We start from the raw sequence: 27,746 nt of genomic DNA, 5'->3' as shown, positions 1-27,746 counted from the left end.
TACCGTTTATTTAACTATATTTTGCAGTCGTTTTCAGACAAACAATTATACATATATTTATATGTGCCAAACTGCCAATCCATGAGATGATAACTGTTTGCGGACAAAGTCAAAGAATATTTGCGGTTCCATTGACATATGAATGAAATAATAGTTGCAAAATTCGTGCTTCTGCGATGAGTTCCATCTTTATTTTCTTAATAGCAAGCTCGGGATTAGTTAACATGACAGATGATTTTGTTGTTTCTCCATATATCCAGTAAATGTTTGCATTGATTCACGAAATTTTGCATGCCAAGGAGTTTTTATTAAACAAACCTAAATGCCACGTCAAAATGTGAATACTGCACCCTGCAAGTTGGAAGAAAAAAGGTAAAATCTATGGAGTATGGAAGCTTCAAAGTGTCTGATCATTTGAAAGGGGTAAAGTTCGGAGAATTTGGTCATTTAATAGCAGTTTGAAAAGCAGAAACTTTTTGTTAACTGATTCACCGAACTGATAAATTCATCCTTAAAGTTTTCCAGAAACTGGATAAACCTGATTTCAGATCCATCTTCCTCCAAGTATAAAGTCATTCTAGCCAAGTCAACATCGATCATATCAGCTCAACTCAACTCAAATTGAATATAGTTTTTGTTTAATGGGGTTGAATATTATATTACATGGTTGATGTCTCTATGTTAATGTTACTAGTAGTATATGAAATAATGAATTAAAAGGAAAACAATGGCTGGTGGCTTCGGATTCTTCACTCGATTCTTTTCACACCATGAAATGAATTTAAAACTTTATAAATATTTAGTCCTGCACCTCTCACGATCAGGCGGTGCAAAAGGAACCAATGGATGCATCAAGAAATTACCCTCGGCAGTTCTCAAACCAATTTGAACTGTATGATTTCGTTGATGATCCGAATTTCGATCAGTTCATCGATCTAATACGTGGAGAAACTGAAGATGCCATCTGCGGATATGATTATGATCTTATCGAAGGTGTTTTTGTTGATGATAAGCAGATTAGTTCGACACCTGGGGATCCTTTTGGCCTTGATGCTTCAATCACCATTGTCCCTTATCCTAACTCTGTTTTCGATCCACTGCAAAGTTTTTATGGAGAAATGATGAAAGATGGTGAGGAAGATAACGATGAGGAACACTCTTCCGGGACAACCACAGGGACCGCAACCAGTAACACTATGAGTACGACGACAAAGAAAGGAAAGGTTGATCGATCGAGAACTTTGATATCGGAGCGGCGGAGGAGGGGTCGGATGAAGGAGAAGCTCTATGCATTGCGTTCCCTGGTTCCTAACATAACAAAGGTACGTGTCAATGCTTCCATTATTGGATATGCCGATGGATAAGGCTTTAATTTTCATTTGGTTAGTGCAGATGGATAAGGCTTCCATTATTGGAGATGCTGTACTGTATGCGCAAGACCTGCAAACGCAGGCTAAGAAGCTAAAAGCCGAGATTGCTGGACTTGAAGCAACATTGGCAGGATCCGAAAGGTACCAAGAATCGGTTAATAACCCTGTTAAGGTTCAAGTTGCAAGAACCAACAGCCATCCAATTTGCAAGAAGATAATGCAGGTAAAAGATAAACAAGAACAATCCCTTTGTTTTTTACAGGCTCATTTTCTTGTAATAAGATGACGGTTTTAACTCGAACTTCAATGCAGTTGAATATGTTTCAAGTGGAAGAAAGAGGGTTTTACTTTAGATTGATATGCAACAGAGGTGAAGGTGTTGCAATATCACTTTACAAGACCCTAGAATCCCTCACTAACTGCAAGGTTCAGAACTCCAATTTGGCCACTGTTTCCGAATGTTTTGTGCTAACATTTACTCTAAATGTAAGCTATTCGTACAATTTGACATTTTCCTTTGCAAAATTTACAAACTCAGCTGTTCTTGCTATGTAAAACTGCAGGTCAGAGATTGTGAGCAGTCTGTGAACTTGCCAAACCTCAAGTTGTGGGTCAGTGGGGCTCTTCTGAACCACGGATTTGAGTTCGTAACACCTTTATTGTCCTAATCTGTATCGCCTGTAACTGTTAATGATGCTTGTTCATCATCAACAAGGATGTTCCATAACTGTTAGCATGCTATGTAACACTTGAGGTTCATCCAACATGATCACCAAAATTAAGAGCTTAACACTTGGATTACACAGATTGTAACGACAATTTTCTGTTTTTTTTTTACGAGTTTTAATGATCTTTGACATTGAGATCCTGCCTCAAAGACAAAATCATACTAATATTCATTCAAAAAACCTCAACTCACTTGACAATGAACACTCAAACACCACTGATATATGATGTTTTTGAATCTAGGACCTCTAAGCTCTAGAAATAAGATTCATCCCTTTAACATTATAGAATGTCATAGGTTCTAATTTTGCTATTGAATATGGAAAGTCAACTGTAGTGTTGAACAGATTAAAATATTTATATTTGTCTTATATTATATTCAATCAAGTGTTTCTGATAGCAACGAATATTTATTTTTACTATAAATTGGTCTTATAATTGTGAACCTTCGTGTTACTGGTCTTATTCCAAGACTTCATGATTCCATCTTATAAGTATTTTTAGGTTTAGTTGCTCTTTCGAAGTGGATTTTAACGCATAAAATTTCTTTTATATCTGTATTTTAAATCTTTCAATCATATTTATTTTTCTTTTCTGTAGTATGAGTTTGATGACATAACAAATGGATGCATGTCTAAGGGTAGAGCTTGTTGCATTTGAATCCCATTCTTTCATAGCATATGGTTATATGAAATGGAGATTAAATAACAGTAAACTAAAGCATGACACATTTTGGGAAAGTTTGATATTTTAACATCCGGATCGAGCTTTGGACAAGACGTTTACATATTTGGGCCACTGTCTCTAATCAGATGGTTCGACTATCGTAAGCCTACTCATTTGGGCTTAATAATTTTGGATGATCGCCCAGTATTTCAAAACTCTCTTATTATAAAATGGGGTAAAGTGTATAAATAGTCTCCAAACTTTTAGGTTAATCGCAATTTGGCCACCCAACTTTTGAAACTTATAATACAGGCATCAAACTTTTAGTTCGCTTTTATTTTGATCCCTGTTGTTATCTCCCGTTAGTTTTTACTGATATGATATTTAACCTCGTTAACTCCCCATTCTTCTTTATCAAAATTGATAGGGAGATAAGCAAGTTCAACATGACACAAGTTTCAATAATTATTCTCTCTTTAACAACACAAAACAATACATAATCAACTAATCTCCCTCTCAACTTTACCAGTTAAAACAAGTCATTTATAGCAGTCAACAATTGGTATCTTTTATGGGTGTTTATATGGAACTATGAACCAATGACTAGTTGCAACATCCTCTAGCTACAAAACAACAGAAAGAAATCAATAGAGATAAAGAAAAATGTGATGAAAAAGGTTAACCTAGATTGGACATCCTCCTTCCCTTTCAATCTTTTCATAACACAAGATATATCGCGTTAACGTCGATCATCTCAGCAAAATTTTGAGCCTATACCAAAGGACCTCCTGATAGAGCCTGTAATCAAGTAAACATATACCATATATCAATAAAATCCATTCACGGGTCAATAATTTGACCCTGTTTAAGAAAAACCCTTCAATTATTCTAAATTGTAACTAAGAGAAGGGGGAGGGGAGAAAGACATGGGATTGCTTAAGAGAAGTCAAGGCTTTTTTCACCTTAATATAGGTTCTACTAAAGTAGAAGTACATTAGGTTACATTAGTGAGACAAGATGGGTAATAGTACTACTCATACGTCTGAAATGGTTTAACTTAATTAGGTTATCAAAACGGTTTTGGGCCTAATGGCATTATATAAGATTTATGCATGTCGAGACATATGATGTCAAAATTCTCATAAATTTCTAAGAGTTTCATAAGATTCAATTAGTAAGATTCACTTACCTAAATAACTTATTTTAAGTTTCATGCTAAAGCTGACTTAAATATTGAGTGAAATATGGATCTTAACCCACTATATTAATAGTTTTATATTTGAAGATTGTTAATTTAGTGGGGTTATTATTAATCAAAATTAAACTTTGTTTTTGTAGATGATTAACAATAATAACAATTTAACTTTATCACTACGATCGGTCATTGAGAAGGAAAAACTTACTTGGACCAACTTCCTTGATTGGGATCGAAATTTGAGAATTGTTCTCAAACAAGAAAGGAAGTTTTACGTCCCGGATGAACCCTATCTTGAAGAACTAGATAAAGATGCATCTAAAGATGAAACAAAAGCTCATAAGAAACATAAAGATGATTCTCTTGATGTTACATGTTTGATGCTGGCTACCATGAGTTCTGAACTTTACAAAGATCTTGAAAACATGGAAGCTTATGATATGATCAATGAGCTTAAGGAAATGTTCCAACAACAAACAAGGCAAGAAAGGTATGAGACTACCAAGGCATTGAATTATTGTAAAATGTCTGAGGGTGCTTTAGTAGCGCCCATATGCTAAAAATAAAGGATCATAGTGAGCATCTTGAAAGACTTGGATTTCCTTTAAGCCAAGAGTTGACTACTTATTTGATCGTAAATTCATTGCTTGATAGTTATAGTCAATTTGTCATGAACTATAACATGAATGAGATGGACAAATCAATTTCTGAGCTACATACGATGCTTAAAACTACTGAACAAAATATTAAATCCAAGCATAGTCATGTTTTGATGGTTTAAAAGGGAAAGAATTTAAGAAAAAGGGAAATAGAAATGGAAAGGTTGGAAAGTCCAATGACAAACCAAAGCCCAAAGTTGCTCCCAAGACTAAACCTTTTAAGGAGGGTGAATGTTACTTTTGCAAAGAACCTGATCATTGAAAGATAAATTACAAGAAATATTTGGAAGATCTAGAGAAAAAGAAAGCTGCTGAGACCAACTCTTCATGTATTTATGTTATACATGTTAATGTTTCTCCTACAAGTTCATAGGTATTAGATACAAGATGTGGATCTCACATTTGTACAAATGTGCAGGGGCTCAAAAGGAGTAGACAACTGAAAAAAGGGTGAGGTCAACCTATGAGTAGGTAATGGAGTAAGAGTTGTTGCTTTAGCTGTCGCAACCGACCCTTTGGGGGAAAACCAACTAGTTGTAACGATGTGTTTTTTAAATGATTTTTAAATGAAATGTTGGGAGTTGCCACCAACTATTTTTTAAGTGCGATTTGAACACTAAAAAATCAGGTAATTTTAATAAAACATTTTATTTTATAAAAAACCAAATTTTGTTTCTGCAATAACTAGAAAACAGGTTTGGGAGTCGGTTACACATGGGGGAAGGGTTAGCTCCCCAACAACGCCCAGAAATTGGTACCTAGTCAACTACCCTAAATTTAAAATTTGTAAATTTTGAGTTTGAGATTTTATTTAATTAAAAAACCATCATGGATGTAAAGTTTGGAATAGGATGTCAGCTTACTAAGACCAATAACGACCACCCTCGAGCATGTAATGCGGAAGACTCATTATTAATCTACGTAAACGAACATTGCCTTAAAGTTTAAAATATCATGATATGGGGTATTGAAAAGGATGTCGATTTACTTCGGGAATTACCAGTGGTCACTCCTTGAGCATAACGTGGAGGATACACTATTAATTCCTTGATAAATGAACATTGCCTTATAATTTTGAAAATCATAATGCAATCACACAATTATTTTATGAACCTAATTTATCTAGGTGAATTAATTAAGACTTTCCTAACTTAAAGTGTCAAATTATAAAATTTAAAGAACCTAGGGGACTAAACCTAAAAATTGAGGCTATAATATTAACCCTAATTTATTTTAACCAATTATTAAATCGAACAGCCAACTTGGACATTCGGGCATGTTAATGGAAAACTAAATCGAATTATTCCCTAAATTGGAGGACTAAAGTGTAAAAAATATAAAATGAAGGCTCTAATTAATAACATATTTAATTATGTAAAATGAATACCTAATTAAAGTCAATTGGAAAATCAATTTGAATCCACGGGCATTAATGCGAGGACCAAATTGAAAATTCCCCTATTCCTAAAGTTTAAGGACTAAATCTTAAAGAACTTTAAAATAAAGGACTAGATCTAAAGTCAAGTAACATAGTACTAAATTAAGCAAACTTGAAATCATAATCTAAAATAAGAAAAATACTAAATTTATGAAACAAATAAATGATAAAAAACCTCAAGATACATAAACAAAACATAAATGCAAAAAAAAGGGTTAACTAACGTGAGGTGGAAATTAAATTAAATTAAATTAAATTAAAGTTAACAAAACTATAAGAAACACTAAATGGGAAAGAAATGGAGTAAATATTATTGCGACCGTCTTTCGGTTGGGCCCCAAATTAGGCTTCGACATAAATTATTGGGTTGGAGTCGCCACCGACCATTTTAAAACGAATTTAGGTGGGTCAGACACCATCTTACCTGATCTACGTTGTACTAGAAACGTGTTGAGTTCGAGAGTCGGTTACGGTCAAGAAAGGATTAGCACCCTTGAACCGCCCTTTCGGTACCAATTAATTTTTCGATTGTATTTAATTGTAAAAAATTAAATTAAATTAAAATTTAAAAACCCGATTCGAATTGCTTACCTTTGATTAGTTGGACTTTCTGTAAAAAGGTCGAAAAATATTAGATGATAAATAATAGATAAATGTTAAATGAATAAAAGGAAGAAAAAAATATACGACGAGAAAAATAAAAAATATATATATAAAGAAATCAAAGAAAAATAAAAAAAGTACTAAAACAATAAATGAAAAATATATATATATATATATGAATATAGATCCAAGAAAAAATATTAAATAAATAAAAATAAAAATAACCTAAAAATAGAGAGGAAAAAATAAGAAAGAAAAAAATAAATGAGAAAAAAAGCGTAAAAAATAAAAGAAAAATACAATATTAAATAAACAAAAACGTCGAATTTTAAAAGTAATAAACTAAAACAATACAAAATAAAAAAATAAAAAAAAATAAAAAAATAAGGATGAGGGTCCAAATTAAAACGGATTGAAACTTATGGATCAAATCGAAATTAGGATACGATATTTGATGACTAAAAAGTAAACGGTGCAAACTTACAAGGGTTGCGGAATTGTATTGTAGATGACTCCTTCGTCGTGAAGTCAAGTCTATCTTGAAATGAAACTGAGGCTATAGTTCGGAATTAGAACGTGGCTTCTCGTTGCCAGATTGTAGTCAACTTCGATCTTCTTCTCGGCTCAAAGATCTTGGTTAAAAATTTGACTGGAAAGTAGTTCTTTGATTCCACCATGTGGTTGACAGACCTTTGAGCTGAATGAAATCGAACTCGAAAGGTCTTTGGTTGGAAGATAGCTCTTCTCGACTTAAGCTATGCTGTAAATAATGTGCCTTAGAGCTGAGTGTAGTTGAACTCGAAGGTCTTTGGTGATAGATAACCCTTATAGCCTTGAGTTATGTTGTAAATGATGTACCCTCGAAGTTGAGTGTAATCAAACTCGAGGGTCTTTGGCAGGTAACACTTCTCGACTTAAGCTATGCTGCAAATAATATGTCTTGGATCTGAGCGTAGTCAAACTTGAAGGTCTTTTGGGTGACAGATAACCTTTCTAGACTTGAGTTATATTGTAAATGATGTACCCTCGAAGCTGAGAGTAATCGAACTCGAGGGTATTTGGCTGATAGCCCTTCTCGACTTAAGCTATGTTGCAAATGATGTGCCTTGGAGCTTAGTGTAGTCGAACTCGAAGGTCTTTTGGTCACAGATAACCCTTTTAGCCTTGAGTTATACTGTAAATGATGTGCCCTCAAAGCTGAGTGTAATCGAACTCGAGGGTCTTTGGCAGATAACCCTTATCAACTTAAGTTATGCTACAAATGATATGCCTTGGAGCTGAGCGTAGTCGAATTCGAAGGTCTTTTTGTGACAGATAACCCTTCTAGCCTTGAGTTATGTTGTAAATGATGTGCCCACAAAGCTGAGTGTAATCGAACTCGAGGGTCTTTGGCAGATAGCCCTTCTCGACTTAAGCTATGCTGCAAATGATATGCCTTGGAGCTGAGCGTAGTCGAACTCGAAGGTCTTTTTGTGACAGATAACCCTTCTAGCCTTGAGTTATGTTGTAAATGATGTGGCCTCGAAGCTGAGTGTAATCGAACTCGAGGGTCTTGGTAGATAACCTTTCTTGACTTAAGCTATGCTGCAAATAATGTGCCTTGGAGCTAAGCGTAGTCAAAATCGAAGGTCTTTGGTTGGCAGATAACCCTTTTCGACTTAAGTTATGCTGCAAATATTGTCGTTTTGAAAAATGGCTTTCCTTTACATAAGACGGTCATAGTTTTTCAGGTGGTTCCTCTGAGCGGGTCTGAACCAAGTAATATGATTTTTGGATGACTTATTTTCACGAGAAAGTCCACTGATAAATTCTGTCAGCCGGATATCTTCCATTGTGGAATTGAAATCTGGATTGAAAGTGTTAACTGGAAACCTGCTACTCGTTATTGAGTTTATCCGAAATGATTTCGTTCTAAATAAGTTCTCGAACTCATCTGAAGCTGATTGTCAATCCTACAATCTGTCAAGTTGGTTGAGGTGTAGCTTATCGCTGCTAAGTTAAGCGACCACCATCGTTCTTTAAAGGTGCTTTTGAATCGAGTATCCTTCGTCTTGAAGTTGACTCTAAAAGCTTTAAAAAATCATGTATGCTAAAATGATGAATGTGGTGCACCTAAGTATGTCTAAGAATCATGCAACATGAATGAATTATGTGTTATTTCTTGGATGGAGTCTCGTGTTTTGTCTGTCAATCTGGTCCTTGAAATTGATCGTGCCTCATTCTCATTTCGAGCTTTGGCTTTACAGACCTTTCAAATCTGAGATTGTTCTGTTTGAAAATGTTTTTCTCCTTTTTCTTGTTTAAGAGGGAAAATGATAATGTTGTAAAATATTGCTCCTTAATTCAGGGTTGCAATTGAATCAAATTAAAAACATGAGTTCAAAGTATATCAAATGAATCAATAGCTCTTTTAATGCTTTCAGAGTTATAGTTCCTTGTCAAATGTTCGAATGGATGAGTTATCTTTAGGTTGACCTAAGGTTTCAGCCATAAAAAGGTCATTTTTTCGGTTATTGCAACAGGCTTTTCTTTGGCTTGGAATTTTATGGGATGCGGACAAAATGTCGCAAATAACCTGATCAATTACTAGACTTTCTATTTCGGTCCTCTGAAATCTTCTATTTGTTCAAGTTTTGTAAGCTCTTCTAACAAAGGTAGTGCAGAAATATCGGTTAAAAATGAAATTCTTGAGTGCTCGTGTCTATTTGACTATAACAGATGTTCCTTAACTCCCTTAGTCTATTTTACCGAAACTCCTTATTTAAATTTGCCATTAAATGGCTAGCTAGATCTATAAAGCCGGGGCGTTTAACCAATTGCTCTAGAGGGACAACTTAATATATAAACACCTTTATCAGGTTAGTTGAATATTATCCACAAATCCGGGTCGTTTAACTAATTGCCTTAGAGGGACAACTCAAGCTTTATTCTATAGTATAATTACCTTTATCAGGCTAGCTGAATATTATTCATAAAGCCACGAATTTTAACCAATTGCTCTAAAGGGACAACTCAAGCTTTATTGGATATATATAATATTATAATATGGGTATACGGATCTAATTTTTTAAGTTTTTCAAGAAGAACCTGATATAGTCTAAGTGTTTTTGAAAGTCAAGAAATCTCATCTTTAGAGTTCAATTTCCAAGTAACTAACCTAAACTAGATTTACCTACGTGATTATTCCATCTCTGAAGATCATGATCATCACTGAACGTCTTAAATAAAAAACATAGTAATGTCATATGCAAAAGGATGCCCCATGTTGTCCGCACCTTATGAAAGGAAAAAGTTATATTGGCTAATTGCAAGAGCAGAGTACAGTGTCTGAGGGTATATTATAGGTAAGGTCAAGGTCCTTGTTTTAAATCATGTTACTTTGTTAAAGATCTGTAACTTTGAACCATTTACAAAGTTTCTTAATTCAGTTGATATTCAAAGAATTGCAAGTTTGCAAATGTGATTCATTGCTCGTCATCATTAAAGTAACATAAATTTATTCAAATATTCTTACAAAAAACTTGAGAAAATATGAAAAAAACAAACTCAAATAGAATGCCTCAAAATTGAATAAGGCCTCATCAGGATGCCCCAATTGCCATGACTCTTTCTTCTTTTGGACTGTCATTGCTTTCTTCATAAAATTTCAGCTCTTTTATGTCCATCATTAGATGGATCAAGGCTCTAAATTAGTACATTCTTGTACATCATGTCCATCTTCATTGTGATAACAGCAATGACTGCTACCTTTGGAATCTGATGTGCTAGGATGTGGTGCAAGAAACCCCACATTTATCATTTGCCTCCATACCCAAGCAAGAGGTATCTTTATTTCGGAAACTCTGGTTTTGGCCTTTTTACCCTTTTCCTCGGTGATTACACTTTCCTTATTCTCTTGATGATTAGGTAGAGGGTTCTATGCATCGTGGGGTGATTCTGAATTGTTAAAATGAATTCAACCCCTATTGCGCATCCTTTGGATAACCCTCTTAAAATGGAGGCAATTTTCAATAGCATGCCCCAGAACACTGCCATGATATTCACAGTGCGCATTTTTGTCATATCACCTGGGGTATGTGGGCTTCAGAGGTATCTCGGGATAGGGTGACACCACATGTGCGTCAAACAGTTATTGGTAGAGCTCCTTGTATGTCATGGGAATGTTATCGAAATGCTCTTTTTCTCTCATTGGTTCTTTCCTAGAAGAGGGTACAACTGTAAACGATTTTGAAATATTGATGATCTCTCTTTCATTCTTCTTCAGAGGAGACTTTCTACTCGTACTACCTTCTGGTTTAATGGTAATTTTACCCTCGTTGTTTTGACCTCTTCATCAAATTTTGGAATGCGGTAACTATCCGAATTATCTTGAAGTCCTGGTAAGATTCTGGGTGAGACAACCACTTGTGGGATAGGTGGCATGGTTACCCCTTCCGATGAGCCTACCCTAGGAGCACTTGTCTGACGTAGGCCAGCTAACTTGGTAACGATCTGATCGACCAATGACTCTTGGCCTTTTGATTGCATCTAAGGTACTCTGGCTATTCTGATTTATCTTTTCTTCTAACTCTCTTTGGAGCTTCAGCATGTTCTCTTCGATTTGAGTAATTCTGGCTTCCATCTTCTTTTCGGTTTGAATGAGGATGACACGTTTCCGAAGCTTGTGGAGGTATATCCAGTGTTTGTACCCTTCTGTTATGAAAATATCTTGTTAGTTAATGTGAATGCAATGGAAAAAAGAAAATTATGTCAAATATGCAAGAATGCATGATGCATGAAATGTTTGAGGCATTGATCCAAAAAATGTGTCTGTTATTCTGAATAATCCTTATTGGGGACAAAAGTGTTACGTCTGAAGAGACAAAAAACTTTTTGATGGAATAGATCCCGCTCAGCTTCTGACAAGTTGATTCGTTTTCTGCTTCTTTTTCACCGGTTGAATATCCTGTCAAACCATTCTGGTTCCTTTGGCTAAACTTGTGCAGGTGACGAGCTGTTTGCCCAAAAAAGGTCTCGAATGACTGCATCTCTGGCTTTCATTCTATGTCGAGCTTGTTCCAAACGAAAGTGCCATCGGAGCCCTCCATCAGAAGTTTATCGACTTATTTCTGGAATTTGTCAATAATGATCTCCAGCTTAGCTAGGGTTTTGTCATCTTGTTCTCGTAGTTTTCGAAATGACTCTCCGGGTCAGTAACATTTTCCTCGTCTGGCCTCTGCAACCTTTGTCTCTGAGTATTCTTTGACCACGGTTGGACTTCTAAGCTTTTTATCTCTTTGTATTATAACCCCTTTGTCCATTAATGCAGATTATTCATGTTTAACAAACACGTTTTTGGTGGATCAACACCTCGTTTTAAATGATGCAAACAATGAAAACAAAATAAAAGAGAAGAAAAATAAAAATAGTTAGTGAGGTAAATCAAAACAATAATAAAAATGAAAAATCATATCCCACACGATATCTACCCCACATGCTTATTGTTCCTACCCGGACATGATCTCTATCTCGCATGCTAATTTCAAACAAATCATTAACCGCATATTTGTCTAGTTCGGATGATTTGAACAGAAAGTAAAGCAGGAAACAAAGCAACTTAGGGTTTGGAATGAGATTTTGGGGTGGGCTCTAATTCCCTGTACTCTCCCGGTTTAGGTTCTAAAAAGGTACTCGAGTTCTCCTTGCTGGTGCCCCCTTGGGCTTGCCAGACCCTTAATCCTAAGCCCATTACAAGCTTAAGTGGACTAAGTTAAACTCGAGAGGAAACATTCTCTATGCCCGCACGGTGAATAAATTCACATGAAGACATAAGGTATATGAATCCCGAATGCTACTTACTAGGCCTGCACGATGAATAAATTCACACGAAGGCGTCGTTTTTACCCCTACTTAAATAGGGTTTGGAGCTCGGGTATAAAGCATGAGATGAAAATTTTGAAAATATGAAATCATTGAAAAAATCTGTACAACTATCTACTTGAAAAAAAATCAAAGGTAAATAATTTGAATCGAATCAATAAATTAAAATTAAAATTTATAACTTTCGCCCAAAAAGATAACCGAAAATTAATTTCAGCCTAACTCACTTACCTGCCCCAGCGGAGTCGCCAAGCTATCGCAGTCGTCTTTCGGTTGGGCCCTGAATTGGGCTTCGACGTGAATTATTGGGTTGGAGTCGACACTGACCATTTTAAAACGAATTTAGGTGGGTCGAACACCATCTTACATGATCTGCGTTGTACTAAAAACGTGTCGAGTTTGGGAGTCGGTTACTGTCAAGGAAGGATTAGCACCCTTGAACCGCCCTTTCGGTACCAATTAATTTTTCGATTGTCTTTAATTGAAAAAAAAATTAAATTGAAATTTAAAAACACGATTCGAATTGCTTACCTTTGATTAGTTGGACTTTCTGTAAAAAGGGCGAAAAATATTAGACGATAAATAATAGATAAATATTAAAAGAATAAAAGGAAGAAAAAAACATAAGATGAGAAAAATAAATATATATATATATATATAAAGAAAGAAATCAAAGAAAAATAAAAAAGTACTAAAACAATAAATGATATATATATATATATATGAATATAGATCCAAGAAAAAATATTAAATAAATAAAAATAATAATAACCTAAAAATAGAGAGGAAAAAATAAGAAAGAAAAAAATGAATAAGAAAAAGAAGCATGGAAAAATAAAAGAAAAATACAATATTAAATAAACAAAAACGTTGAATTTTAAAGTAATAAACTAAAATAATACAAAATAAAGAAATACTAATAAAAAATAAAATAATAAGGATGAGGGACCAAATTAAAACAGATTGAAACTTATGGGTCAAATCGAAATTAGGATACGAGATTTGGTGACTAAAAAGTAAACGGTGCAAACTTACAAGGGTTGCGGATGCAATTTACCCTAAATGAAAATTACAGAAACCCCCTCCCCAAAACAACATCGCATGGAGGGAGGTATAAATGGCTGAAATCTGGCCCAAAACCCATCTTCATCTCTCATTTATTCAAATCTCTCTCTCTTTCCTCATATGAGAGAAAAAAAAAATCTCTTCTCTCTCCACAGTTCTCTCGCCTGAGGGGTGGTCGGCCCCCGTCGACCACCGCCAATCGTCGCTCTGGTTACCGCCACTGGCGGCTGAAAAATTCTAAACTCACCAAAGTGACCCTCGTGACCCCTTGAACCTAAAACTAAACCCCAAATCACCAAAACGAGCCTCGATAGTCGTAGATCTGAAGAAAGAACTTCGGTTCTCACCCTTCTTCGTGACGCCTTTTCGGTTTTTCGGCCTTTCGTTTTTGTGTTTTCCTTCGGTATTTGGTTATGGGTTTCGATATTTGCTGTGTGTTTGGCTTGAATATTGGTTTATTGGGCTAATTTGTGTTTGGTTGTGCCTCTTGATTTTTTGTTGGTTCTATGTTTTCTCTGTTGGTATGATGTGTTTTCTCTTTAGTTTTCGATTGTTGTTTGGTTTGTTGTTGGTGATTGCCTGTGTATTGTTTATGGATCTTGTCGTTCTCGTGGGTTCCGTGTTGTTGGCTTACTGTGATGGCTTCCGTGTTTCTGTTGGCTCTCTCCTCTTCCTCGGTGTTGTGGGTGGTGGGGTATTTATACCCACCACCGACGTTCGCTATCTCCGATTATCATGGTAACGTGCTCGCCGTTGGCAGGGGATTTCGAGATGGGTCAATCCTGATTTCCCCGTCCGGAAATCCCGGTGATGACCGGTGCATGGTTGTTGGCGTTCAACCTTTTGGAACTCTCATTGACCGTTGGATTGGGTCAGATCTAACGATCCATATCTGGCCGTGGCTTGATGATTTTTTAGGGTTAAAGAAACCCTAACTCCCTTACGATATTAGCCGTTGATCTCTCTTGATCTAACGGTCATCTGTTGAGCGACGTTGTTCCAAGCGTGAAAACCCTAGTTGGGCTAGTTCAGGCCTAACTGTTGGACCCATACATTGGACTTGATTTTTTTTAGACCCTGAACAAAAATAAAAATAAATAAATAAATAAATAGGAAATAATAATAATATATAAAAAAAGTTTTCAAAAGCATATAATATATAAATTTTTAAAATGTTTTTTTTAAACTATATATTATACGTATTTTCAGAAACGTTTTAAAAAACTATATAATGTATATTTTCAAAAATGTTTTTTAAAAGCTATATATTATATATTCAAAATATCTTTTAAAAAACTATATAATATAAATGTTTTCAAAAATGTTTTTTAAAACTATATACTATATAATTTTCAAAATGTTTTCAAAACTATATACTATATATAATTTTTAAAATGTTTTAAAAACTATATATATATATATATATATATATATTCAAAATGACTTTTAAAAACTATATAATATATAAATGGTTTCAAAATGTTTTCGAAGCTATATATTATATATATTTTTAAAATGTTTTCAAAACTATACAATATATATTTTCGAAAACCGTTTTCTAAAAATTATATATTATACTTTGTCAAAAAATGTTTTGACAAAAAACTATATTGCTATATATTTATATATAATAAAAAATAAAAAGAAAAAAAAATAACTCCGGGCGAAAATGAGTGTATACAAATATAAATCAATTAAATCTTAAAAGAAACTTAAATGAAAACTAAACAAAGAAAAGGAATTCAAATTAGGATGGATAAACGACCAAATTAAGGGGAATATGAAAATATAAGGAAGGAAAAATCAATTAATTATAAATTAATTTAGGAAGCGAATTACGAAGGGTATATACTAAAATAAGACTAAAAATAATAAATTACAATCAATAGAAATACATACATTTGGAAAACACTAAACACACAAAAAACATATTATAATATAATACTCCATGTAATTATCATAGTTATATTAGAAGAATGTGTCCTAAGTCGAACCTTAAATATGAAAAGAAGGGACACTATAACCTGTAACCTACACAAATTAAAATCAAACTAACATACAAATTTCAAAATAATTAAAATATTAAATGACCTAAATGCAAAACACAGTTAAACCTAATGGACCAAAAGTGACATTTTCTTCTTCTTTTTTCAACAGAACATATATTCTGGAACAAAACAAATGGTAAATAGCACAAATGGATAACACATTCAAATTAATCTTAAAATAAAAGAATCAAAGGACCTCTTTGCAAAAACACGCTAAGCCTGGGAGGACTAAACTAAAGCACAATTTTTTTTGTTTTCTAGAAAACATAAAATTCACTAATAGCTAAGAAGCGTAAAATTACGAAATCATATATGTGTGTGTGTCCGAGAGAGAGAGAGATGATTATGGTTAAAGGTTAATCTTTTATAATCGTCTATAATTGTAACACCCCAATTTAGGGGCTAAATTTTAAGAAATTATAAAATGATGAATTTAATTGGTATTTTGAAAGAAACGTTAGATTAAATTGTAAAGTTTTAAAGTTGACAGACCATTTTAAAAAGTATAGAAAGTTCAGTGACTAAACCCATGATTTAACCATTTTTTTATATATGATGAATTATAACTCCCCGTGCTCAGTTTTCCAGATTCCTCCCATTTCCCTCCCCCGTTCACCCTACTTCGATCTCCGATCTACTCGCCGTCCGACTTCCGATCGACGAGCCGAAACCACCATCGTGTTCGTTGTCAACCGAGGAACAAAACCCCTCAAACCTTTCGTCGCGAATCGTCTCCGTTCGTCGTTAATTTCAGTCGGAAGTATCATCGGTAATAACTCAATTTCAATTGGTTTTTCGTCGATTCACGACGATCCGACGATCCGTTTACGACACCTCCCGCTCCATCGTGTTCCTTGCATCGTTCCGAGTCCGCTGGTGTCATCCTTGGTCTCCGTTGACGGCGGCGCGTGAGAAGGTGAAGCTGTCAAAGTTTTCGATTCGTTGAAATCGAGCTCTCTGCCATTCAAAAATTTGAACCGAGCTTTGTAAGTATCTCAAAATCGCTTAAAATAATTTTTAGGAATTTTTTCGTGAATTTTCCGATATCATGACACTGCTCACGCGCCCCACGCGTCGCCACTGCGCGTGGGGAAGGGAAAAGTGACTGGTTTTGGAACTGTTTTGACCGGTTACAACCCGACCCGACCCGTTGACCGTTGACCAGCGTTGACCGCTGTTGACCAAAACTTTGACGGGCTTTGACCGGGCATTAAACGACCTTTGACTTTGACAGAATATACCTATCCTGACATTTTTCGACGTTCCAAATCCGATTCCATAGTCCGTTTTTCGAAATTCAAACCCGAAGGCCTCGAAATTTCCGGTCAAACCTGTTGACTTTGATTTTAAAAAATCCGAAGTCCGTTTCACCAAATTCGAACCCGGTAAGCTATTTTTATTTGATTTATCAACCGATTCGATCTGTTTATCGTAATTAAGCTCTGTTTTTTATATAATTTATGTTGATATGCATCTGAGAAATTATTGGAAGTTGAATTGAATATCAAAGGCGTTCGAATGGAATTTTTATGGTCGATCAGTATTGCACAGAAATTGAGGTAATACTTTACTACCTCTTTATGCTTTATGAAACATGTTTATATTGATAAATGCATGAACAAGATAATGTTGGTCACTTTGGTGGAGTTGAATAATTTATACACTCGATATGATGTGGTAGAAATTCTGTAACTAATTACGGATCGAATGACTAATATAAGAGATTGAGGAATTGTTATATTAAATTACAAGTTTGTGATTAGTGATAAAGAAATCAGCCTTGTATCTGCAACTTATAATTTATTTCATCAAAGGTTAAATGTTAAAGGTACTTGGATGAGAAATTATGAGAATACTTCGGTAGGGTAAAATTACGAAAATATCCTTGTGTTATAAAAATACAAGATTTGAATACGGAAGTTAGATAAGAGGATTTTACAGACATATTGATCTGATAAAAATATTGATGTGCATAAGAAATGTTAGTTTTATTTGGAAATTATGGATAACCGGTTTTAATCCTAGGAGAGTTTGTGAAGGATACTAGAAGTCTGTTAAGAGAACCGTTTCAAGATCAGAGAGTGTTCAAGAAAGCAATTAATCATAGGATCTCTAAATTATATTATTTTTCGTTAAGAGCTAATATCGAAATTATTTGGTTAAGAAATTACAGAAATGCCCTTAAGAGGTAAAATAGTCTGAGTTGACTCTGCATGAGAAAATACTTAGAGGATTCGTACTTAACTCGATTAAGTACGGATTTAATTGTTAAGATCCTGACTTAGTGCAGGAAAATTCATGATATTCCGTTTGTAAAATCTGAGAAGGCACTTGACCCAGAAATATCCGAGTTATGAGTAAATACCTGAAGAATAATTTATCGGGGTGTTCTGTTATCATAATTGTTCGAAAGGACTGAAATAAATGATAAGATTGAATTTAATAGTAAGATCGGATAGAAGGAAATGATTTAAATACGTTGAATATGTAAAATGACCAAAATACCCATGTAATGGAAATGATCCAAGAATATCACCAAGCTCAGGAATGATTGGATATCCTTGAGCTCTGAAGTGAATGGAATAAAACTGAATACCAAAATTACCAAAATAACCTTATGGCCTAAACTAAGTAAATGTTTTGGATTAATTAAGGAATCCAAATAAGCATAGGTATTAGACTACCTTTAAAAGTAATGGAGAATAATTTAAGTGAATAGATCAACCCTAAAGCTATATCAATACCTAAATGGCATATATATTACTGGAATACGTATTTGTCCTCTCAAGTTTGGCTCGATGACAAATTTTGGAAGTATTCTGCTCAGCTCAACTCTAGATCGCATTCAGTACTAAAAATTGGACATTTGTTCGACAAAGCAACCACGAAGACCAAATTGAATGGAACAGAAATACAACATGTATCTGAAATTCAGGAACGTTTGAATTACTCTAGAAAATCCCGAAGTAACTGAAATAGACATGATTGCTAAATGAACTAGGTAACCTCAATGATTGAGGATTTAGTAAGTGATTTGGATAAATCTGGAAACTCTGATGAGTTTACATAGTGTATAATTACAATGGGTTATGATCAAATTAATAAAGTACGTCAGCATTACATGATATTATCGAAACGTGGAAATGAAATTAAGAGCATTGGAATATTTGTTAGTCTCTTTAAGATCTGTTCAGTGATGACTCAGAAGATGATCTATGGATAATAATATTTGGTATTAAAGAGTAAATACCATGGAAGGTTAATGAATTGACAAGTTGATAAGTATTGTTTTTGGGAGCTATTCATTTGGAGTTGTTCGATAAATTGATTAATCAACATAGATTGTAAATGTCCTGAACCTTCATTTCTTCCTAACCAGCTCAAGTCATATTCTGAATAATTGATGATTTTGTCAGTTATTGAACTCTTCCAATAGTGATTTTGAATTTCGATATTCTATCGGTATACTCAAGATCTGTGTTCCTCTACCTGCTAAGATTATCCAGTACCTCTGAATAATTTCTGTAAACTCTGGTGTGTTCCCTAATCACCTGGATATTTTACCTGATTTTCGATTTGATTTCTATTATAATACCTGACCTGGATTCTGATCGGATACTTGACCTGGATTCTGATTGAATACTTGACCTGAATTTTGATCCGATACTTGACCTGGATTATGTTATGATTTTTGATATATCCGTTTACAGATGAAACATGTTTTTCTTGGGGGGTAATGTTGGAGGAAATATACCTGGAGGCTCACCGGCTGTGTGGTCAGGGCCTTACTTACCTGCTCTTTGGCTGTGTGCTCAGGGCCTACTGAACTTGACGGTGGGTGTATGGTTCTGGGGAACCTACACGTTTTGGACTTGACGGATGGGGGTATATATAAATATATGTTTTAAAAAGATCTGAAAAGTTACATGATTTTTGGGAACACACTAGAAAACCTATTCTGATCTCCTGAACTCAGTCATCCGAAATATTTCTCTGAACTGAAAGCTCATTGTCCGTTATCACCTGAAATATTAGTAGGATCTCTGCTCAGCATAAAAATCTGTAAATGTTCAGAAACAATAAGGAAATATATATATTTATATGTATCTGCACGTTCATCAGCATCATCTGGTAGTTCTGTATTACTGAGCTTTCCAAAGCTCACTCTATTACTCGCCTTTTCAGGTTAAAAGAATTGTACCAGTGTATCTATCGACTTCAGTAAGGGAGTTCTTCCGGCGTTGTTGCAGAGTATGGTACATGTGATTAGGGGGCATGTAATTGTATTTTGATTTATATACGAGTCTGGAAATCTGTTTTATTTTTAAATAGTGATAACTAATTTTATAAGTTACACGTTTCAATAAAAGTTTTAAATTTTCTGCTATTTTTACAGTGGGTTGCTCCGGTGGCCCTAATGTGACTTCCCGGATCGTATCGGGTTACCCGCATCGGTCTAGGGGGTTACAATAATCAAAAACTCACAAAAACAATTTTTTTGAGAAAATGCATTAGAACTATTATTCTTTCACCTTTCTTTGTTTTATTCGCGTGTAAATACTTGTAGAGGGTGATTGTCTTTCAGAAAGGCATCACTTTAAAGATCTAAAGAGAATCAGAGGCAATACAATAGGATATTCGAACCAGAGATTAAGGTAATCCCATGACTTTATTTTACAAGAACTAGTATGATATGCAAGAGATCCTATGATTGATCGAGGTAATTTTTAAATGTCTGTTGTTTTCTTTTCCTCGATTTTCTTTCATTTGGAAGAGAGGAGGAGACATTGTTGGTAAGGGTACCCATCGAACCAGAGATTAAGGTAATCCCATGACTTTATTTTACAAGAACTAGTATGATATGCAAGAGATCCTATGATTGATCGAGGTAATTTTTAAATGTCTGTTGTTTTCTTTTCCTCGATTTTCTTTCATTTGGAAGAGAGGAGGAGACATTGTTGGTAAGGGTACCCATGAAAGCACCGATAGCAGTGCCCTAAGCGACGTTGGTGGTGGTTACGACGGCGGCCTCCACAGGTAAGGATTGCACTGGTAGCCATCCCCTGAAATTGGTCTCCACTTCCTTAAACTTTGATTGTAACTGTTCAAGTGGGTTTTGTTGTTGCATTACCACAACTCCTTGCTCTTTTCTTCACGAATTTTTGCATACAGTTTGAACTTTGATGCTCAAAGGATAAAATAATATATAGATATGTACATACAACAACTTCATGGATCGGGTCGACCCTAATATTTTTCATATGAACCCTAAATCAAGGAGGAGGAGAAAAAGTTAACGGGAGTTAAGTGTCACATCAGTAAAAATTAACGGGAGGTAATGACATGGACCAAAATGAAAATGAACTAAATATTCGATGAATGTATTACAAGTTTCAAAAATTGAGTGACCAAAATATAAACACTTTAAAAGTTAGGAGACTAATCATATACTTTATCCTATAAAACAAAACAAAACAAAACAAAACAGAGGAGATGGCATGGACCCAGGCTTAATAATGTTGAGTTTTTCAAGGCTCATTTAATTATAAAAAATAAAAACATTGAATTTAATGTCACATCTAAGTTAGTTGTTGATTGGAATTTTATTATAGATTAACCCATCTAATTCTAAATTATTGATTTATTTTATAATTGTCTTGGACTTTTTTTTATGATACACCAGATCATATTGTTGAATAAAACAAATTAAACTGAACATGTCAGCTATCTTCGGCAGATCACATCTCAGTATGAACTTTTTAAATATATTTTTTGCTCAACTTAAACTTTTCCAATATGGGTTTGTGGGGATGTTAATGCTACATTTGACTTTATATTGAAGAAAATGAGTATTTAATAATACACTTGTATTTTAAAATTTAAACAATGTGCTGCCTGTGGTATTAATTTGTTTACTAATGTTTTACTTATCCAGATTAATTAATAGAATAACGATACACAACTTTTATAATGTCATGTAATCAGTAATTATATATATATAACCAGAAAATTCGCAAAAAAATGCACCATTTTTTACACCAAATGATCATGAAATATGCTTATTATTTTTTTCTTTTTCTATATTGTGAGATGTACAAATAGGATGCTATGCATATGCTCTATATCTTTACCTATGTTACCATTATTGTTTTAAGCATGAGATTTTTTGCCACAAAAACATGGGTTTAAATCACAACTTTGACGTTGTTAATATAACTTGAGATGTCAATTTATAAATTTTTGAAATTAAGGGATCAAAATGAAAAAAATATAGTTAAATGATCATTTATGTAATTTATCTTAAATAATGAGATTTTTTTGTGAAGGGGGGTTGCAGCAATTAATAGGAATGAGTTAAAAGATGGTTAGGTTGATTTAACTTGAATGAGGAGAGTTTTAAGGCTTAAAGCACAAGTTAGATACTAGATCCTAGGCCTAGCTCAATTTGAAGAGTTTTTTAAATTATAAATAATAAAATATCCCTTGACAACCGGTTTAGACCCAGCATCATTTTCTTTCCTATAAACTAGCTTGAGTCAGAGTAATGCTTTCATGCTGAAAAAATATGGTTTTCCTCTTTAACTCAACACTAAGCAAAAAAGGTTAAAATATATATTTTTATTTTAAATTTAAAGATCATAAGAAAACTAAACTCACAATTTAACTATTTAAAGTGGCTGAGCCTGAAACCTCTGTTTACACTTTTAATTTCATTCTTATGTGGAATTGTGAAAGTGTGAGTTTATATATATATATATATATAAATACATAGTAAGTAGGGATGCTTGCGTAGTTCGTGTACAGTAGTAGTAGTAGTAGTGTAGGGTTGGGGTTGGCATGAAGTCATTGTTTTTAGTGTAAAGTAGTTTGATTTTGATAGCTACCGCTGCCCTTATTTTTCTTTCGCTTCGTCCTTCACCCAGCAGTTATGACTTCTCAAAAGCATCATATCTGCTGCTACAAGTCATCCCTCAAACTACCGCTAAGCTCATTTTTCTCTTTTTTTTAATCTTAATTTTTAATATAAATTAAGAACTAAACTTTTAGATTTATTAAACACTGTTTAACTAAGTTCCGGATTCTCTGTAAAAGAAATAAAGATTTTGTCACAATTCTTTGTGAGTTATTTCGCATGTAATTTAAACTTTTCTTTTCTCTCCTCTACTTTTAACCGTTTGCTTTATTTTGCTTGTAAACCCTTGGATTTTTTCTCTGTTCGTTAATGCTTATTAATTGGCCTTCTTATACTTGCACCTTGCAGTGGCTTCTCACTGATAAATTATGAAAAGACAAGTTGAGAAATGAATATAATATTTTATGTTTAAATCAGCCAAACTAAATCCTTATATCCCACGCCTTAACTGGATCTGACTTCATCACTTCACTATATATAAAAATAAAACTAATAAATGATGATAAAAAAACAAGTTGCTTTGCACAATACGTACACTAACTCGGACAACAAATAAATTTGAGAATGCTTTAGAGTCAAGTTTAAACAGATCAAAGCAACGCAAACAAATTAATCAAGTTAATTTGTTTAAATAAAATAAAAATCATCAAAATTAGTTTGAATCCAAACACAAGTTAGATACTATATCCTAGTAGGGATGGCAATTTAGTGGGTAGTGGGTGGGCGTGGATTTAGAAAGTGGTACCCTTCGCGGGTAGTGGACGGGTGATAGGTTTGAGACCTTAGCCGCCCCGCATCCGCCCGCCCACTAAATACTCATTAAATTTTGGATCATTATGAATTTAGATATAATTTTAGAGACTAATTTATAAATCTTAATATTGTATAAGATATAACTTATAATCATTGATTTATTTTATTATGCTTCTTAATAGACGTGTTTGTTTTATGTTTGTTGTTTATGTATAACTTAAGGTTGTTGTCAGGCGAGTCTAGCCGGGTACGTCTCCAGTTGGGTAGTGGGTGTGGGGATGGATTTGGAATGTACCCGCGTGAGTGGGTGTAGATTTAAATTTTTTTACCCATAATGGGTGGTGGGCGGGTGGTAGATTTAAAAATATTAGGCGGGTATAAAGATATGGGAGGGGATATGCTCACCCGACCCGCCCGTTTGTCATTCCTATATCCTATATTATTTTTCCTATAAACTAGCATGAGCCAGAGTAGTGCTTTTATGCTAAAATATATGATTTTCCTTTTTAACCCAACTGTAAGTAAAAAGAGTTAAAAATATAATTTATTATTTTAAATTTAAAAATCTTAAGAGAACTAATCTCACAATTTAACTATTTAAAGTAACTGAGCCTGAAACCTCTGTTTCCACTTTTAATTTCATTCTCATGTGGAATTGTGAAAGTGTGAGTTTATATATATATAACTATAAATACATAGTAAGTAGGGATGCTTAAGTAGTTCTTGTACAATTTGAATTCGATTTTGTCAAAACTCGGTAAAATTTAGATTTGGGGTGACTCAGCTCGAATTTGAGACTTTAATGAGTTGAGCAAAAATCTAGCTCGACTCGATGAATTAGTGAGTAACTCGTAAATATTTTTAATATAACTTTTTATTAATTGTCTTAACAAATTATTTCGTTCAAAAAAATTTACTAATTTACTAATAGATAGTAAAAAATAATTAATTACTAATCTATTATTTTTTAATAAACAAAAAATATTAAATTATTAATTAATATTTATTACACCTAAAAATTAAAGTTTATTTATTATTTTAATGTATTTTTAAATTGTTATTTTAGAGTTTAAACTTCGAAATTACTTTGTATATTTTTTAATTTTTTAAAAATTTAAAATTTATGTTTATATTAAGTTATATATAATATTAGTAGATTTTATCCATAGTTAAGAAAAGAAGGTAAATTTTTAGTAAACTTAATGAGTAACGAGCCGAGCAACGAGCAACTAGTAGAAAAATAAGTTTTTTTTAACGAGCACTAGTCAAGTAAAATTTTGATGAACTTAATGAACAACAAGTCGAGTAAAGTGGAATAACAAAAATTTTTAATGAGCACGAGCTGAATACTGTCCAACTTACTATTCACTCGTTCGATAAACACCCCTAATAATAACTAAGACGTGTAATATATTTTCTCACGTAAATTAATTAAATAAGACTTTAGAGATAATGGATAAATTAACAAACTTTAAAAAATTATTAGGTGCAGCCGATGACTTTGTTTTTATCGTATATCAGGATAGTGAATCTGTTGAATTATGTTTTTATTTTATAAATAATTTTTTTTTGGAACATTATTCTTTTCCTTTCGTTGCTTTAATTTTATAAATTTTAAAAAGTTAATAAAAACACATATTTCTTTATAAAAAGGGGAAATCACACATTTAATATTTACACTATCAGTTTTGATCCGTTTTAGTATTTAAACTTTCAAAATTTTCAAAACTATGCCTAACGTTTAGTTTTTCATTTTATTTTAGTATCTCACCATTAAAATCTTAATGCGTTTAGTACTTAAACTATTAGTTTTGATCCGTTTTAGTACTTCAACTTTCTTTTTCCCCCCAAAACTTAACGTTAAATTTTGAACGGGAGTACTATAATGAAACATAAACTAAACTTTAAGTATAGTTTGGGAAAAAATTGAAAGTATTTATTAAAATATATCAAAATTGATAGTTTAGATACTAAACTGTAATTTACCCTAAAAAGATAAAAATTGTGGGTACAATACTAGAAGTGAAATACTGTACATTGAATAATCTACCAGAAGAATTAGGGATGGGATACAAAAATGATAATGAACACAAATTAAAGCAAATTAATTTTGTTGGGCGAGAAGCATGAGGATTAGACATTCGTCTAAGAATAGCAAACATGACCCAAACAAAAGACACGTGACATTACTAATTTTGCACTTACACCTTTTTCCCCCCCTAACATCGTTAATTAATCTTTACGATTTTCATTTGGTGTTACACCCAACTTACGTTCATTTGGGGCTTTAAATTTTATCAGATTTTTTTTATCAAATTAAAAGATATTAATTTATTGTTTTTTTAGAATTTTTTAACATTTAATTCGGATATTAATTAAATATCACTAACTTATTTGAGTGTTTATTAAACACTAAACCCAAATTAATTAATAGATCGCGGTGCCTTAAATTTATAAGTTGAAATTTAAGCAAACCCTATTAAATTTATAAGGAAAGAAGCTGGTATTTTTAATTGTGTATGACATACGGATGTGGTGGGGGGAAATTGTTTTAATTATCTTATACATGTGGTGGCGAAAAATATCAATATTAATCACGAGTTAAATAAAGAGGAGGGGAAAAAAGAGCGAAAAATAGTCACAGAAGCCATGTGTTAACACATACTTTTAAGGCTTATGAAGTAAACAATAACATCCTCTGTTGAACAAAAGCCCACTTGACATCACCATATCCAAATATGCAACCTTTACAGTTTGACAGTTGATGAGTTGTGTCCCTTTCTTTTATTGTTGGATGGGGTAAACACCCCCCCCCCGTTACCCTAATTGCAGCCTTTTCCCACGAGCTTTTCATGAGAAATGAGGGTAGCTTCGTTTGCTCTTAACGTGCTGTTCATCTCTTTGTTTTTTAATTAATTTTAATTATTTTGGGCGTATATATATTTTGTAACTTACTCGGCTGCCAAACTGTGTGCGATAAAGTTAACACCAACTGAATTGAGCTTTTGCCACTTTTTTCAGCACCCTATATGTCGCCGCCACCTAATTCTCAACTATAATCTTTACCTACACTATTTGTCATCGCATCCTTAATTAAGATACTACCAAATATTTAGTTGATTTGACAATTTTAATATTTATTTGTTTATTGAAAATGATATATAATTGTTTTTGTAATTATAAAATCAATGAAATGATTAATATTTTTATTTAATGATTTATGCTTTAAAAAAAACAAAAAAGGTGAAAATAAAGCCTTTTCATCCTACTAGAAATAAAACCTTTGAAAGTTAGAAACCAAAACATATGGTGGTGGTAACTATTCACGGGGCGGCTTTCTTAATACTAGAAAAGTTTTTGAATGTATACCAACAACCCCTTTATCACCCGTTCGCTATATATAAAACTCCCACTACTCTCTCCATCTTTGCTTCGTTTATCTGTTTTCTGTAGCTCCTAGTCTGTTACTTTGTTAGGTTACCTGGCTTATTTCGATTTTCTTTTCTTTATCTTTGAGGGAGGGGTGGATATGCAAGCTCAAGAGGAATTTGATCATCAAGGCTTGGTCATAAAAGGCAAGCGTACCAAGCGTCAAAGGTCGTCGTCCCTGTTTGGCCTCACTGTGACTTCTAGCTCGTCCAGTGCTTGCGGAGGTGACGGCGTGGCGGAGGAATATAACTCCATATCGTCTCCGGTGACTTCCGATGAGATTTATGAGAGCACCGAGGAGGAGGAAGACATGGCTAATTGCTTGATCATGTTAGCACAAAGTGATGGTCCGAAAAGGAGGAATATTGATGAGAAATTCGAGATGGTTACTGCGATGACAAACAAGGGTGGAGCTTATGCTTACGAGTGTAAAACTTGTAACCGATCGTTCCCATCGTTTCAAGCACTAGGAGGGCATAGGGCAAGCCACAAGAAGCCCAAGGCAGGCATGGCGGATGAGAATAAACCACTTGTTTCTGCGGTCAAAGATCAGGCTGTTGAAGACGCTGATCAATTCAACAGAGAAAATCCTGCAATTGTTGCTTTACAGGTAAGCTACAACAACAACAAGGCTAACTACTATGGGAACAAGGGTAATAAGATTCACGAGTGTTCAATCTGTGGCTCTGAATTCTCGTCCGGTCAAGCCCTTGGAGGCCACATGAGACGGCACAGGGCGGCGGCTGCCAGCAATCAAGCTGCCGTGAGTGTTGATACTACTAGCAGTCCAACTGAGTCCAACAGTGGCGATGGAATCAAGCCTAGAAATATTCTATCACTGGATCTTAATCTCCCTGCACCAGAAGATGATCCAATAGAATCCAAGTTCCAATTCGGAGCACCCCAACAAGCTATTGTTTTCTCCACACCAGCTTTGGTAGATTGCCATTACTAAATCCAAAAAAAAAAAAAACTCCTGAATCAATATAATTAGTATTATTTCAATTCAATACTATTTGCAA

At 33.8% G+C, this 27,746-nt stretch overlaps 2 protein-coding genes across 3 annotated transcripts; both read left to right on the top strand.

The window, feature by feature from the left end:
* Positions 1-836: 836 nt before the first annotated feature.
* LOC120179593 (transcription factor FER-LIKE IRON DEFICIENCY-INDUCED TRANSCRIPTION FACTOR-like) lies at positions 837-2,078 on the top strand. Its single transcript, XM_039185162.1, has 4 exons — positions 837-1,322; positions 1,393-1,593; positions 1,683-1,856; positions 1,934-2,078. Exons 1-4 carry the CDS (start codon positions 843-845, stop codon positions 2,036-2,038), a joined length of 960 nt encoding a protein of 319 aa, XP_039041093.1. The 5' UTR covers positions 837-842; the 3' UTR covers positions 2,039-2,078.
* A 16,859-nt stretch (positions 2,079-18,937) lies between these two features.
* On the top strand, positions 18,938-27,746 carry LOC120180069 (zinc finger protein ZAT5-like). Of its 2 annotated transcripts, XM_039185491.1 has the most exons (3): positions 18,938-18,943; positions 26,128-26,138; positions 26,818-27,746. In XM_039185491.1, exon 3 carries the CDS (start codon positions 26,825-26,827, stop codon positions 27,677-27,679), a length of 855 nt encoding a protein of 284 aa, XP_039041422.1. In that variant the 5' UTR covers positions 18,938-18,943; positions 26,128-26,138; positions 26,818-26,824; the 3' UTR covers positions 27,680-27,746. The 2 variants fall into 2 exon arrangements, with proteins under 2 accessions (XP_039041422.1, XP_039041425.1); XM_039185494.1 differs by lacking the exons at positions 18,938-18,943; positions 26,128-26,138 and having other exon boundaries at positions 26,744-27,339; positions 27,373-27,746.

Source organism: Hibiscus syriacus, unplaced genomic scaffold (genome assembly GCF_006381635.1).
Source record: "Hibiscus syriacus cultivar Baekdansim isolate YM2019G1 unplaced genomic scaffold, ASM638163v2 tig00003715_pilon, whole genome shotgun sequence".
Lineage (NCBI taxonomy): Eukaryota > Viridiplantae > Streptophyta > Magnoliopsida > Malvales > Malvaceae > Hibiscus > Hibiscus syriacus.
Note: the sequence above shows the minus strand (reverse complement) of the source record. Positions and strands in the feature narration are given on the sequence as shown.